The sequence below is a fragment of the Egretta garzetta genome, unplaced genomic scaffold (genome assembly GCF_000687185.1).
Source record: "Egretta garzetta isolate BGI_Z169 unplaced genomic scaffold, ASM68718v1 scaffold187, whole genome shotgun sequence".
Lineage (NCBI taxonomy): Eukaryota > Metazoa > Chordata > Aves > Pelecaniformes > Ardeidae > Egretta > Egretta garzetta.
In genome coordinates this window covers 364,549-380,384 of record NW_009260342.1, presented here as the reverse complement: position 1 = coordinate 380,384, position 15,836 = coordinate 364,549, and the positions used below count along the sequence as shown (strand labels likewise).

Below are 15,836 nucleotides of genomic sequence, written 5' to 3'. Positions count from 1 at the left end.
GTAAATATGCAGTAGAAACAAAGTAAACCCACTCTCTAGAAAACAAACGGAACAGGTTTTGGGGGGTTGTTTGGGGGGTTGGTATGGTTTTTTTTTTTAATGATTAAAGAGTAGAGTAGAAATCTAAAGCTAATAAACTGCTTTGCTTCCCTGTTTGTTTATATTTTAATTGGAGAAGGAAAAGGTGAAGTAAGACTTCAGAAGGTGGAATATAGACAGAGAACAGCGTTTTAAAGTAGAGCGTGCTATATCAGGCCTAGTGAGCAGTGCCATCTTTCTATTTTTTAGGCTGGAATCTGTCCCCAAGAGCTCTATTCCTGCCTTACCAGTGAACCCTCATCCTGTGCCTGCTCGGGCACCAACAGATCTGCCTTCAGTGTCTGTCACCAAGCAGTTGCAAATGGTACCACGAGGGTCTCAGTTGTATAATGCTCAGCAAGCAGATATGTTTTATCCAGATCCTAGAGGAGCTGCTCCACAATTTGAGCCAGCACCATACCAACAAGGTAAATTTGAGACAAAGATCTTAATCTTCGTATTGATTTTATTCTTTCTTCCCATTCTGGTGTTTACTTAAGCCCTTAAGGTAGTTTTCTTGCATATCACATGAGCTATAGGCACTAGTGTGGTGATGGCATAATAAAATGGAAATTGGAAGGCTTTTTATGTCTTGACTGAGAACTTTAATGCAAGTGAAAACAGAGGTTTGTGTCCATACAGTGTAGCAAATCCTTCTTTCTTCAATTCTCCCCAACTGGGCTACATCAGGGATCTGGTAAACCTTAAATATGACTCTGGGAAAATGGAAATAAAGCATAACCAGCAGAGGGGTTTATGCTTGCAGGGTGAAAGTGTTTATGTCCTTAATGAAAAGTGTGTGAGTGTTTCAGAAATGTCTGCACATGCATGTATTGGGTAGACACAAGTGAAATTAGAGAAGGGCTGGACAGAAAAAAAAAATCATACATAAGGAAATAAGAGGAAAAGTTCTAAGTATAAAGAAACCAGGTGGAGAAAGATAATATTGAAGGGGATTAAAAAAAAGGTATGGCTATATATAAATATAGGGAATGATTCTTTTGCAACATAAGATTGGAGAGAGAAATGACAAAAAGTGAAGTTAATATGAAAGAAAAATAAGGAATGAAAGACCAAAAGAAGTGGAAACAAGAAAAAGCCCTGGAAAGGAATGGGGGGACGGGGGCAGGAAACATTTTTGAGAAAGTTGCAGAGCACTTTGAAGACGGGGTGGGGGGGGGCAGCTTGCATTTGAATTATTGCGTGCAAATGAAGATCCGAGTTGTCCATAAAATTTGATGCACATGTTGATGGTGATGTGCACATATTCATGTGTATTTTTGAACTACCCAGAGATCCTGGATAGGTTACTAAAATCTTCAAGTATCTAGGAGTTGTGATCTTGGAAGTCTTTGGTGACTCACAGTAATGAAATTTCCTTCTGCTGTTCAAGAGATAGAACAAATCTTGAGATAACTCTAAATTCTAATTAATCCAAGTTTCTTTTCACAGGCAGTGGCTCTGATATGTTTAGACAAATTGAATTTTAGTTGCATGGATAAAGATGTACAGACTAATCAGTTTACTTTTACGTCTTGTGTAGCTAACAGCATTCATACGAATGTGCAGAGACGTTCTAGTGAATTATTTTTGTTTGGTATGCTAGCAGGACTTCTGTGGCACCTGTGGTGGGATCAGTCTCATCACTTCTTCTCCAGCTACTGTAACCTTTACACCTGGTATCTTATTTAGATACTTAAACTGTGTCATTCAAGCTTTGGATCAACTCTTGCTTTTTCTAGGTGTTTTGTGGTTAATTTTTGAGTAGAAATACTGGTTAGACAGTGGGGGCAAATAACAAATGTGAATTAAATTATACCATTCTCTTCATGATACTTGTAGACTGGAGTATTTGAAACAATTTGATTTTGTGGACAGTTGTAGTAATCACTTTATCTTGTTTGTGTGTTTTCCTCTTGCCTTATTTCAGGAGTTTACTATCCCACCCAGTCCATGTCTCGCTTTGTCCGACCTCCTCCATCAGCTCCTGAACCTGGTCCACCTTATTTAGACCATTACCCACCCTACCTTCAGGATCGTGTCGTGAGCCCACAGTACACGCAGCCGCAGCAGTATCCTCCTATGGGACAACCCATATACCCACCGCACTATGACAGCCGTCGCGTATATCCCCCTGTCCAGACATATCAGCGAGAGGAGATTGTCCGAGGAAGCCCTGTACCTATTGAAATTCCCCAAACAGCTGTACCTTCCTACGTACCTGAATCCAGAGACAGATACCAGCAAGCAGAGGGTTATTGCCCAGTGGCTCCACACCTCAGTCAGATCAGACCTTCGTGCCACAGGGTATGGTTTTTATATTGTGTTTTTGTAGTTGTTTGAGAAAGAAAATATAAACTACTTGAGAAGTTGGATATTTTTGCAGTAAGGTTTTGTGAGGAATTAGAAGTTTGAACTTTAAGAAGGGGTATACTCGACGAAGCTGATCAAAAACTGGAAGGCAGTTTAGTTACTAGTCAACTCTGTCATTGTAATGATGTTAATATGTAAAAGAGTAGGCTGCTACTTTGTGCTTGAAGTAGAAAACCATTGTAATTAATTTTGGAAGTCTCATATGGCCCTGACTTCTCCAACAAAGATTAGGCTGGAGAGGGCCACTCTCTTTCTAGTGCAGATTAAATACAGTGTGTGCAAGTGGTCGTGTGTGGGTTCTTGTACTGTCCATCTACGACTGACCACCTCTGTGCCTAAATAAATAAATATGCATACATACATCCCTTGATAAAGGAACTAAAAATTCTGCTCTTCCAAATTTTAGCTACTTTTAAGATTGCTAACTGGAGGGTCTTCCTACTAGAAGTGTACAAACTTGTTCTGGTGATCACCAGCTGGAATTGAGTCCTGTAGAGTAGTTGGACTTAGTAGCTGTCATTCAGATTAAAGGCTCTGAATCATATTGCTGAGTCCATGAAGTATTTTTGAAGTAGCTTATAGAGTTACCAGTTTTGTTTGACACATTTTGGGATGTTTAGTTCTGTTGCAAAATGAAAAATAAATGCAAACTAACTGTGACTAGGTTATGTTCTATAGAAGTCTACCTATTTCCCCCATATGACTGAAATGGGGACTTGCCATGCTAGAACATGTTCCAATGGAAACTTTGCCAAGTTGGAACGCAGACTCATGTTGAGCTACCTGTGAGTTAAAAGATTAGTAGTTTTAAGGTTAGAAACACTGGGTTAGTTGAGAAACTGATGAGTTCTAGGCAAACAACATTCCTTACCTTTGGGGTGTCCTGAACTAACATTCTGGCCAGTGAAGGAACATGCATGTCCTATATTAAACATGGAAGTTAATAGGCAGACTTTAACAAAGTGACCATTACTTATTATTGTAATGACAATGTCTATTCACTATATTTCCCTTTTCTTGCAGTATATGATTGCCATATTTTTTAACATATTTCTGTCTTCGTTTCAGCCGCATCCCAGCCTGGATGAACTTCACCGACGAAGGAAAGAGATCATGGCCCAGCTAGAAGAGAGGAAGGTGATTTCTCCACCTCCTTTTGCACCATCACCAACCTTGCCTCATCCTTTTCATTCAGAGGAGGTAAGCATACTTTGACAAAAATGTGACTTAATAGCGTGTTTAGAAAATACTTTGGAGTTTGTGTGTGCTGATAGGTGAAGACAACAAGAAAATCGGAACAGTACAGTGTTGGGGGGTGTAGATTTTGTGATCTAGGTGGGAAGCCCTTACAGTGCAGTCTCCAGTCTCTCGAGTAGCTGTTGGTTCTCTGATCTACCACTGATTCTAAGCTATCTGGTTTTGAGGCAACTAAGAGAATTAGTTTTGAGCCATTATTAACTGAAGTAGTCAGTTTTTACTGTTACTGGACTTCATTTCATTTGCTCCTGACATGTTTAGAGTTAAGTAACAGCTTTGTAGAGTTGTTTTTCTTCTTAAACAATATCAAAATATCACTTTCATACTGGCCAAGTGAACAGTCAGCACTGGGAGTGTAGCCAGGCAATCAGAATTTCACACATTTCATGCTTGCCATGGCCCAATTCCAAATGGTGATGTATTCAATAAAAAAATAATCCTGGTGATGTTTTTCTTCAAGTTCACTGCTGCTGAACTATGTAGTGGTGGCTGTGAAGCTGCTTCTTCCCTTCACTTACAGAACCAGATTTTTGTGTTTGTACAGTACTTGGATGAAGACCTGAAAGTAGCTGGGAAATACAAAGGAAATGACTATAGCCAGTACTCTCCCTGGTCCTGTGACACCATCGGCTCCTACATTGGAACCAAAGATGCAAAACCCAAAGATGTTGTGGCAGCAAGGAGTGTGGAGATGGCGGTATGTGTAGGGATTAGGGGAACACAGAAGAAAAGTTGATGCTTCTCTGGGCTGGGGAGGACTCTTTCATATGCTTTCCAGGATGACAGCAGTGCTTATATTTAAGCTCAAAAGTTCATTACAGTCAAAGAATGCATTTGCAAGTGTGCAGAGTGCTTTGTTTTCAAAGTTATGAACAGTCCTACATCTGTGTAGCTGTTTTAAAATTCTGGGTATAACCACTCTGCTCTAAAACCATGTATAGCAAGAGATATTTTGCCATGATTCTTTACACTTGCTTGAAATCCAAAAATGACTCTGTAGTGGCAGCTTGTCAATTAAACGTGTCTATCTATTGTTTCCTGTACTACTTTGTGTCAGAGGGAGATGGTGTAATTCAACTTTGTGCTATTAATTCCCGTTAAGGTGACTGTGACTGCTGTTAACAATATTATTAGTTTTTACTTGAAGGACTATGATTTGTGACCGCAAGAATACCCAAAACTTGCATGAAGCCTTTGAGAAGCATAGTCATAACGTAATACTAGGCTGATTCTTCTTGAAGGCAATTTCTAACTCTGTGCTGTGCTTATTCAGTCTTTCACTGAAGCTGTGGGTGTCTGGCTGTGATCTTATTTTGTGCTGCTGCATTTTTGCTAGGTCAGTTTTGCAAGGAGAAAGGGCTGCTAGGGTGTCATTGTTGGGAGTCGTGAATGTAGAAGAAAAGAAATAGAATTCTGAAATACTGCCGCTATTCTTTCTTCCTAATTTTTAGGCATCACTGAGCAGCAGGAAGTACACTGGTAGCCCATGCAAGTAGGAAGACATTCAAGTCTTCAAGAGAAAGGACTGCTTAGTCTGAGGGACGACTTTAAAGAGGGCCATCTGTTTTTCTCCTTCACCTCCCATCTGCAAAAGTGTTCTATCATCTTTTGTTTATATATTGTCAGGGTCATGGTGACCTTTCTTTGTCCAGTAAGGGAGCAGGAAGAAACTTCTATCCAGAATTTATTCTTCCTTGGACAGGTGCTCACCTGTTGCAACCACTTAACTAAATCATAGGATTTTTCTCTCCAGCTTCTCCTCTTTGCCCACAAGCAGGCTTCCCTGTTTCCTCTCCTGCCTCACTGGAATTAAATGAATCTAGTTTCTGTCCACTGAATTGCCTTCCTGTAAGACCTTGAAGGCACTGTGTGAAATGGGAGCAAACAGGAGGCTTTCTGCCAGAAAAGGCAGAGCAAGAAAAGCTATTTCATCTGTAGCTTTGGGGTTTTTGCATGTCCTTTTGCTCTCTGTCCTACATAGTGTGTTTGCCTTGAGTCATAACACTGTCACGTTTGACCTGGGGAAGTACTGAGAATGCTCAGAATCGGCTTATTGCTGTTCAAGTGGCAGCGTTCAGGAACCAACAAACAGCTCTTGTCTTTCATCCTTGCTGCTAGAAAACTGTGCAAACAAACTGGAACTCAATTAAGAGAGGTAATAGGGTTCTGGAGAAGCAGCCTCCTTTTTCATTGCTAAACAAAGTGTTGTTCTGCCCCAGAGCTAATTTTCAGATAAACAAATAGGATCTCTGCTGCTCTTCAGCTTTTGTCTCCTCACAGGAAAAAATTCTCAGGAGACCTTCACTGCAGATAGCAAGTGAATGAATTCTTTCTTTTTTTTATTGTTCATAAAAGATTCTTTTTCCCAAGGATTAGAATAGTATCATCTGAGAGAGCATAATGCTGGATTTTATGCAGATGCCATTGCAACTTCACTATGTTCTTTCTCCCCATTCAGTAAATGGAAATAAATTAAAATTGGTACTAGCATCCCATGGACTCGAGATTAAAATGTCATTTTTTTCAGAATTCCAGAGTAGATGCTGTCTAATGCCTCTTCTGATTTCAACATACTACCTTTGAGTTTAGTTTCTGACTCTGTTGTGACTGTCATTTTCACCCCTTTATTCCTGCCTTAGCTGTGTTATCCTGTCTGTTTCTAGCAATCATCATCCTCACTGAAAGCTTGCAGAGTTTTATTTTAATTTTGGACCATATTGAAACTTTTAGCCTTTATCCAGTCTTCTTTGTGTAGTAGCCCCACTTGTTCCTTTTGCTGTACTGCACTGTGCTACAGTTTTATTTCTTTAGCAAAGTCTTAACTTGATTTTGGCAATTCTTAAGTGTCATGTTTTGTGGCAGCCAGCAGATAGCTTTCCCATTTAACTAAGTTCTGTTCCCTCTTTTTAATTGAGTGTGTATTTTTGTTTTGTTTCTTTTGTGTTGAGGATGATTTTTTTTTAAAGTTTACTTTTATTCATGCAAACAACCCATTGACTTGTGTTTTTAAGTTACTCCAGGTGACTTCTCCCATAACTAGCCTAACTTTATCTCAGAAAAAGCTTTGTTAAAAGTCTGTATGATAATCTGGGTTTTTTTCTTCTAAGTCAGTCAAATTGACTTACGCTGCTAAAACAAGCTTGTTTTCTGTGCACATCTCTTCCTTTGTGACTGCTTGGCAAAGTTCTTTGAGTAGAGAGAGAACATTTTATCTGTTCATTTGCTGAACCATTAAGGCATTTGAGTCTGAAGCTGAGTTAGAAACCAGGATGTTCCAAGCAGTACTACCACTTAATGAAAAATGTGCCTGAAAAGGTGTGCTATTCATGTCCAAGTAAGTGCTGTACTGAATAATTCCCATTTTGAGTCATCTGCAGGCTGATAGATGATGTGGTTCTTAACATTGGGCTTCAGGGCAGTTTGTTTTGGACTTTGGAAGGAGCATGTATTCCTTGGAGATGCCCACAGATCTCCTCTTTGACTTTATATTGTGGAGGAATTCCCCCCCCCTTTTTTTTTCCCCCCCCCCCCCCTTGTCCCATTAGACTTTATTGGTCTTAATTTCCTTTTGCTGCTGCTCCCTTCTCTTGGATTTGTTCACGATTAATCATGCAACTATCTCACAGTGGTGGTAGTAATGATCATCTTAAGTTAGACCATTAAAGAGAGATCACTCTAACAATGGAGTTAGAAACTGAAGAATAGGAAGACTAGTTGAAGGATGAAGGGAATAGAGAATCCAAGAGAGACTTGCTATAATGACACCAGCTTGTTGTAAAAGGAATGTGATTTTGTTTGTTTCTGAATAAGTTTTTGACTGCCTTTTCCGTATTTTGTCTAGAACGTAGATAGTAAAGCCATGCGTGACCAGCGATTAGACATGCAACGAAGAGCAGCAGAGACTGGTGATGATGACCTCATTCCATTTGGAGACCGACCAACTGTGTCAAGATTTGGGGCTATCTCTCGTACTTCCAAAGCAATGTACCAGAATTCTGGTCCCATGCAGGCCATGGCGGTTCAGGGAGCTACCACCAAATCAATCATTTCAGGTATGATGTGTGCTCTCAGATTTTGCTGTTGCTATTTTCTTCAGTGCTACAGTGTAGTGCAAGTTGAAGACTGCCTGTGTAGACTTGTTTCTTATCTTAAAAATATAGATGAGATGTATTTTATGCCACTAAAAATAACTCTAGGTAGGGCTACACTGAGAAGCCTGAAGAAAAAGGCTGCCACTACTTCCTTTTTGTGCACACGTAGGGTATGTGTTAGTGATTTGTTGCTGTTTGGAAACAGTTATTTTGTTCTGCTCGTCCCTAGGAGAAGAGGCTTCTTTTAAATCTGCCTTCTAGATTTTTTTCAGGAGCTAACTGCTGGAAACAAAACAAAAGCTAATTTGCTTAATTCAAGCAGTAACTTTCTAGCCTTCATCACAGGTAGAACTCTGGCTTCCCTGAAAGCTTAATCTTCAAACTGGTGTTAACTGGTATATCAGAATTATGAACTCTTGAGTCTTTTAGGAACTTAAGTAATAAAAAATAACTGCTCTCATAGTGGCTGTAAGCTTGGTTTTGTGTCCCTGTCCCCCTGTGTGGCTGAAGTCCTTCACAAACTCATTGACTTTGGAAGACTCTATAAAAGCTTGTTGGATGTGCAGGAAGAGTCAGGCATTATGCATGTGAGACTGGTCACACATAGTATTCTTACATTCAGTTCAGCAGAAGAAATCCTCAGATTCTCCTCACTCCTAGACTTCCTCACTCTTGGGGGGCTGACCTTCCTGGCTTATTCTCTTAATTTCTGTCCAGTTCTGTGCGTTGGCTGAACTACTTAAAGGATAGTTTTGTAGTAATGACACGTGGTTTTCTTTCTGTTCACGGGCAGACTACAATCCTTATGGAACTCACAGTGGCTGGGGAGGCTCTCCGTATTCTCCTCATCAAAATATACCTTCTCAGGGACGTTTCAGTGACAGGTAGGATTGCTTTATTTTTTCTTTGCCTTTTCCAAACTTTTTTAATCTATTTCTTTCTGTGCCAGCTGAGTAAAGCTTTCTTTGAAAATCTTATTTTTGCTTTTCTGATCCCAAAGGGAGAGACTGTCCATGACAGATGTGGCTGGTCATGGGAAACAGTTGCCCTCAGCAGAGCGAGAGCAGCAGCTTCGCATGGAGCTGCAGCAAGTAGACCATCAGATTAGCCAGCAGACACAAATGCGAGGACTAGAGGTTGGTACCAACAATTTGGAAGAGTGGTGAGGGGTGGTATGGAGAGAGATGAAGCTAGTAAAGCTCCTTTTCATGTGTTGATGATCTTTCTCTGACTGTAATGATATTCAGTAACAATACTTAATTCCATGATGCCAAGCATCAGGACTATGGTACAAGCGTAAACCTCTCTGCTTAGCAGCGGAAACTTCCTGCACTTCACGTGCAAATCAACACCATACTTGAGCCTGTACTCTGTGCTCATTCATGTTTGCTTTCATTCTCTCTCTCACTTACTCCCCCTCTCTGTTCATCTGTTCACTTGAGGCAAACTTGTGGTGTAGATACCTGTTCCTCTTGGCTTTACTGCCATTGAAAATGCCTGATTTTATGTACAGAAAGCTATGACCTTCATCTGTTTCATGTTTGGCTTTGTGTTGTACCCGTTTCTTCCTAAATAGCGCAAGCCACAAGAGTCAAGAAAATAAAGATATTTAGCTTGAAAAATTAAAGCTTAATATTTTACATCTCCTTGCTTAGAAGAAATGTAGTTATTTGCAACATGAGGAAAGATAGGAGTCTGCATTTGTAAAAAGAATTTAATGAGCTGAAATCTTTGTATTTTGTGAGATGAAGAAGAAATGTCATGGCATAATGAAAGAATTGTTTTAGCAAAGCTTTAGTTACCTTTTTTCCCCTAGGAAAAATCAGTAAATATTTACCAGAAATCTATTCTAAGTGTCTCAGCAACTATTAATAATTATTGATGTTTTCCTGGAAGGAATTGCTCTAAGGAGTGGATAGCAGCTTCTGCTGAAATTGTGGTTTCCTAAGAACACATGTTCTTAACAGAGAAGGATTATTGCAGACTAGTAAGAGCTCACAATTTTTAAGTCACAGCAGCAGTTGTAAGTAGTATGCATTTCTTAGTTACTTGAGTTCTTGTGCTCTTGTTTGGGAACAAGAGGAGAAAAACATTTTAAATCTTGCATGTTTGCCATAATAGAGGAGTATTGGGAAGTTGCAAAACCAGTAATTGCTTCTCATCCTACTCATTATTATTGTGATTGTGTCAGTGTTAAATCCTACATAGTTGAGTTTTGAGCCTTGGCTTTACTGTAATTTGAATTTGTCAGAACTAGTTGGTTATTTTGAGAAATAACAGCTTTCAATTTATCTGTCCTGTTCAAAGCTGCAAGTAGATATTTGAAATCGAGGAGGCTTTATTACTTTACCTGTTATAAGGTCGTAGCAATTGCTTAATTCAGTCAGAGCATGAAGAACTAGATTATTTTGCTTTCTTCTCAAATGAATGAGCATTTCTACTTGAAGACCAGCCAGATGTTTGGTTGTGTGGAGTAGTAGATAGTGTGTTTAAATGCAGAGCACACACTTACAGAACCGGTACCCAAGTATTAGCAGATTTTTGGAGTGACTGCCATGGTTACTGCTTTTACTTGCCTGCCAGTAACTTGCAACTTGTGAAGGACTTTAGTCACTTGCCCATTGCTGTTTCTGTGCTTCCTAATCAGCATCAGTAGAGCTATGTATTGACAACCACATCTTTCAAGATATTTTATGATTGGGAAATAATGTGGGCTCTACTGCAGTATCTGATAAATTCTACTACTGTAAAATAAAGGAGCAGATTTGCTTATCTGCTGTTAATCTTTTGTTCAACAGATAGCTCACAAAAAACAGTAGTGGTTTTGTTCATGTGCTTAATCTTAGTCTTGAGAAGGGAGCAGCATATGGGGAAAAATCCATGCAAACTTATTACAGTAAAAGGTATTTAACACTGCTTGCTAAAAGTTAAAAGACTTGTCTGCATGTAAAAAATGTTTAAACTTGCATCACAAGTGATTTTGATTCTGACCTTGTTAAACACGGTGAGAGAAGGCCTTGGTTTTGCAAATAAGCAATACTCTAGAGTTATGGCCTAGAGCTCTTTCCGTGCTTGGTGTGCTGTGTGCTCAGTTGTGTATGTGCTTGGCTTTATGCATTTAGGCTGTTAGTAACAGGCTGCTGTTGCAGAGGGAGGCGACTACCCTGGCAGGCCAACCACAGCCCCCACCCCCACCTCCCAAGTGGCCTGGGATGATCTCAAGTGAACAGCTGAGCTTGGAGCTACACCAGGTGGAAAGGGAAATTGGGAAGAGAACCCGTGAGCTGAGCATGGTGAGTGCTGTGGGGATGGGAGGCAGAGAGGTGGAGTGGAGAGCCCTGTAGTTGGCCGCAGCCCTTTCACCCTGGCAGAAAGGCTCTCCGCTGGATGACCACAGCTGGAGTTATCCATCTCCTCTTCATCTCTTTATTCTTCAAAACCTCCTGGAAAGTTTATTGATTCTTCATGAGGAATTTGAATTCTAGCAACTTTAAAATACTGTGCTGTTACTTTGTCGCCATTTGAAAATAAGCGTGGCGCTGAATTTCTTGAAAACTTAAGAATCGTCTCCAAGGTCACTGTGCTGTGAGTTTTATAAACTGCTTTAACATGGAAAACATCATCTGCAGGTACAGGCTAGTGTTCAGAAGTCTGTGTGCTGTTACAGTCTATGGTCTTGGCTTGTTGTTACAAGAATCATCCTTCCTTTTGGGAAATACCGTCCTGAGAGGATGAGTGTATCTTACTGAGTCTGTTTTCTTGTCTCATGGCTTTTGTGGGTTACACTCCAATTTTTACAGGCCTTCATCATCAGTCCCAAAGGATGAAGTCTCAAATTCTTTTAACACAATGTTAAGGAATTTTTCTTTTGTCCTTTTTTTAAAGGAGAGCCAGTCTTCACTGGACATAAAAACCAAACTGGGCACCGCTAAACAAACAGAAAATGGACAATTAGAACCACAAAGCAAGGTTCCAGCTGAGGACCTCGCACTGACATTCAGGTAACGTGGTTCTTCAGTCTTCCTTTGTATAACAGGAGAATGGCTTAATCATTCTGGTATATGAATGGTATCCCTTGCCTCACATTGTCTTTGATGTGGAAGCATCTACTAGAAAAAGATTATACAAATCAAGCTTTTATAGTGCGAGCGTGAATTAGGGCCATTTCAGCTGATGAGTAAGTAGGTGAGTTGAATGAGACAGTGTATCAATTAATGCAACAGAAGAATTGCAATGTTTGTAAGACCAGAAGCCCATCTAGTCAATATTGGATAGTTAGGAGGGAGGAGCAGGAGATTTCTTTTATGGTGGTTGTTTATATACTGTTTTAGTTTCAAAGGAAAGAAATATTCCAAATGTGAGAGGAAAGTTATCCCATCCTGCTAAGGTTTGTGATGTGGATGTTGTCTAGGAAAGTATGCAACTTTGAAACAAAGTTTGCTTTTATTTGTAGGCAGTAATTTTTATCTGTGTAGATGTTGGGATTTATTTAAACTCACATTTGATAATCAATTGAAATAAGATGTTGGCTGGGAATGCTGGAAATCTACACAGCAACCATTTTCAGATGGCTGCAAGCATCTGTGTATTTGGACTAATACTAACAGAAGCTGGAATGCTGCAGATGTTTTGCTAAGTCAAGTTTACATAACTTCATGTGAGCAGTTTGGAATCTGGATATTTATTCAGAAAGAGTATTCAGAAAATGTATCCCTTTCAGTTGCTTATGAAGTCCTATAACCAGTCCTTGAGTTCTGTGCTTCATCATTAGATTGAGGCCTCCAGAATGGGAACTAATTTTTCCATGTGAAATTCTGGAAGTAATGAAATTGAAACAAGCATTTATTTTTTTTTTTTTTAAATAAAAAACAATTAAGATAAATGATCCAGATAAGTTAAATATTCTGGAATATATGTGTTGTACAGATTGATACTGTATATCTTGTGGCATATACTGAAATACTTTGCAAAAACATATCTAATTTAGAACCCTAAAAATATGTAGTCTTGTTTGTTTTCAACTAGCCTTATATTAGTTTTTCTGGTAAGTACCTGCAGCATACCAGACAATATTTATTATACAAGGCAAGTCTTCACATATGTAAATATGTTCATAACCATTCATTGAGATGCTGCAGCAATAAATATTGAAGTCCTTTTACTTAAAATAAATTAAAAATTTTAGTAATTACTTCTCTTCACCCCCTCCCCCTTTCTCCTCAACTTTCTTTCAGCAGTGATGTTCCAAATGGATCAGCCTTGACACAAGAGAACATTGGCCTCCTGTCAAACAAGACAGCATCTCTCAGCCTGTCAGAGGACCCAGAGGGAGGAGGAGACAACCATGACTCCCAGCGAGCGGGAGTTACACCCACATCTGCTCCATGAAGTGAGGCCAGCATACCCCAGAGTTTCTTTTGCTGGGGTGTTGGTAGCTTCCACCACATTTTTTTCTAGGGGTGATTGGAGAAACCCAGGAGCAGCAGCAGTAGCAGAGCAGCAGGTCCAGAGGCAATGTGCACAAACACAACTACTAGAAGCAAATCCTGCACATAGTTCACATTAACGCATTTTTTAATTAAAAAAATGAAAATTAGCAGTATCTGCAAGCGATTCAAATTAAATTTGTTTTTGTTCTGTGAATGAACTTTATTTTAATAACTTCGGACGCCTTGGATCCCAGGGCTTAAAAAAAAAAAGATATTATATATATACTCTGTTTGATTAATTGTATGATCTTAATGAAGTAGGTTTTTTCTTTTTATTTTGGTATTATTACATACCCAGTGCATAATTCCTTATCTTAATTTCTCAACGACTAAACCAACCTGGCCGCTTTCTTGTACTGTTTAAAGTTAAACAAGGAATGAGGGTTGGAGAGTAGCTGTGAATTGCAGTGTCAAAAGATGTGCAGCAAACTTCATTATTAAAACAACTCCTCCCCTTGTAGTTAGGAACTGAGCCCTAGCTTGTTCGAGACTGCTTGCTTAAATTATTTAGTTTGAAGTACAAGTGACAGAATCTTTGCAATGCAACAGGTGCAGTCCTTCATGTATGTCCCAGCACAGCATGTGTAATTAAAGAGGGTAAAATAAGTGTCCAACATGTGGTTAGCTGGGTCTCGTGATAGAGAGGCTTAACTAACCAGTGAAGGTTGTGCAGCTGTGACCAAGGTGGAATCTCTAGAAATAGGAAATAGAGTGAACATAAGGTTATTGCTAGAAGGATGTTAACTGCTGATGAGCTGGTGAACCACATTAGTTCATCCAGTGTTTGCAGGGTTGTGGGGTTTTTTTACCCTTCTCACTGTGCTTTTAAAACAAGCTTAACCAAAGTCCATACAATTAAGTTGATACAGAGGGCTTCACTGACCTCTCTGCCTTTTAAACAAGTCTTTCATGTATGCTTCCTTCTCAGCAACTCTTGCCTTTTTTTCTTCATTGCTATTTTATTATTTTTACTAAAAACATAATTTCCTTTATAACCTAATTTTTTTCTTCTTTTTTTTTGTTCAGTGATACATCAGTTATTATTTAATTGTAATGCTGTTGCAAGGGCCTTTTACTGAAGGAGACCAACCTGGTTTTGATTTGTGTGCATCAATGATGGCAGTCTTTAAAAAATAGAGGGGAGGTTTTATTTCTTTTTTTTTTTTTTAAAGTTGGCATTGTTTAAGGTCTGTGTGTATTGGAATTTGACACCTGAGAATCAATCTGCAGCTTGTCTGCCACTGCTGCAGTGAATCCTTCCTAGATTCCCCTTTCTTAGGCGAAAAGTTGCATCGAAATAACCACTCAAGGTACAGCACGGATCCTGTAAGAAGTAGTCAGAAGTGTTGAAAAGCAAGTTTTGCTTGATGATATCTAGAGTGCTAGTTCTCCAAGTAGATGTTTTGTAAGCATCGGTTGGAGAAACAGTAAACCTTTCTAGATGTTTTCTTTAAAGAAATGAAAGAGTTTTTTTTCTTGCTGCACATTTTTTTGACTCTTTGACATGCACTGGGGTGAGACCCTGTATAAGAAGAATTCTGTGGAGAATGATTTTAAAGTGCTGCTCCCTCTGCACCTTCTTGGCCTGTTCTCATTTTTCTTTCTGGGTTAGACTACTAAATTGGAAAGCACTGGTTATGTAATATATTACTGCATTGCTTTGGTTGGGTAAAGCAAGAGTTAATAATTTTCTTGGGTTTTAGTTTTTTCCTTAACCTTAACTCCTGCTGAGGTCATAGCAACCTTGGGCTAAGCTTTGCATTCATCATACTGTTAAATAAAACAAAATGGGGGGGTGGGAGGGGATACAGTCCCACTATTGCCTACCAGTAGGAGAGTCCAAACAGAAGACTCTTTTGAGTAGCAATTATTTAATTTGCCCAGTCAAGGCACCGCGTTTATATACTATTTCACATTGAATTTGATTATGCCCTACAGACCTGGCTGGTCAAGGATTTGATACACATATTGGCTTGGGATTCGAGCTTTCTTTTTTATTTAAATAAAAATTTATATATAATTTTTTTTTACTTATTGGGTATGTTTTAAGAATTTTTTCGCATGAGCGCAGCTGTTGTGATCAAATGTCTGGGAGGTAGAAGCACTGAATGAAAATAAAGGCATTTTTCAGCGCACACGCCCACTTTCCGTACATCTTCACACGGGTTTATTTCGCTCTTAGTTGAACTTTGGCCTCTTAATTGCCACGAGTAGTTTTGAAGCTTGCTTTTTTTCTAACCCCTCTAAACTTTTGGCAAAGAATCATCTTTGCACTAGAACAGCTTCATCTACACCTTGCCCCCATCCATCTGTATCTCCTACTTGAGGCCTAGCATTACAGCGACTCCCCCTCGAGCTGAGCAGAGCTAGGCTGATGCAGTTTTGAGCCTGTCAGGTCTGTTCCTCCCTTCTCTGCTCTGGGCATGACGATGATTAACATGTTCCCTTGGCAGCCTGCTCACAAGTCAACTGACACAGGCACTGTGCCCTGTTCTCCCATCCTTAAGTGCAGAGCACCACCATCAGGTCAGCGTTCTCATTGGTTTTA

At 39.5% G+C, this 15,836-nt stretch overlaps 1 protein-coding gene across 18 annotated transcripts in view; it reads left to right on the top strand.

Annotated features, from left to right (window-relative positions):
- Positions 1-14,692, top strand: part of RC3H1 (ring finger and CCCH-type domains 1) — a 56,457-nt gene extending 41,765 nt beyond the window's left edge. For 4 of the 18 annotated variants that reach the window (XM_035898096.1, XM_035898090.1, XM_035898092.1 and 1 more), the window contains exons 11-20: positions 289-506; positions 2,009-2,385; positions 3,520-3,651; positions 4,229-4,405; positions 7,550-7,760; positions 8,593-8,683; positions 8,800-8,935; positions 10,922-11,092; positions 11,685-11,800; positions 13,034-14,692. In XM_035898096.1, the coding sequence (XP_035753989.1) occupies positions 289-506; positions 2,009-2,385; positions 3,520-3,651; positions 4,229-4,405; positions 7,550-7,760; positions 8,593-8,683; positions 8,800-8,935; positions 10,922-11,092; positions 11,685-11,800; positions 13,034-13,187 (1,783 nt within the window). In that variant the 3' untranslated portion in view covers positions 13,188-14,692. The remainder of the gene's footprint in view (positions 1-288; positions 507-2,008; positions 2,386-3,519; positions 3,652-4,228; positions 4,406-7,549; positions 7,761-8,592; positions 8,684-8,799; positions 8,936-10,921; positions 11,093-11,684; positions 11,801-13,033) is intronic. The other 14 variants (XM_035898095.1, XM_035898097.1, XM_035898098.1 and 11 more) reach the window with 9 other exon arrangements.
- The last annotated feature ends 1,144 nt before the right edge of the window (positions 14,693-15,836 follow it).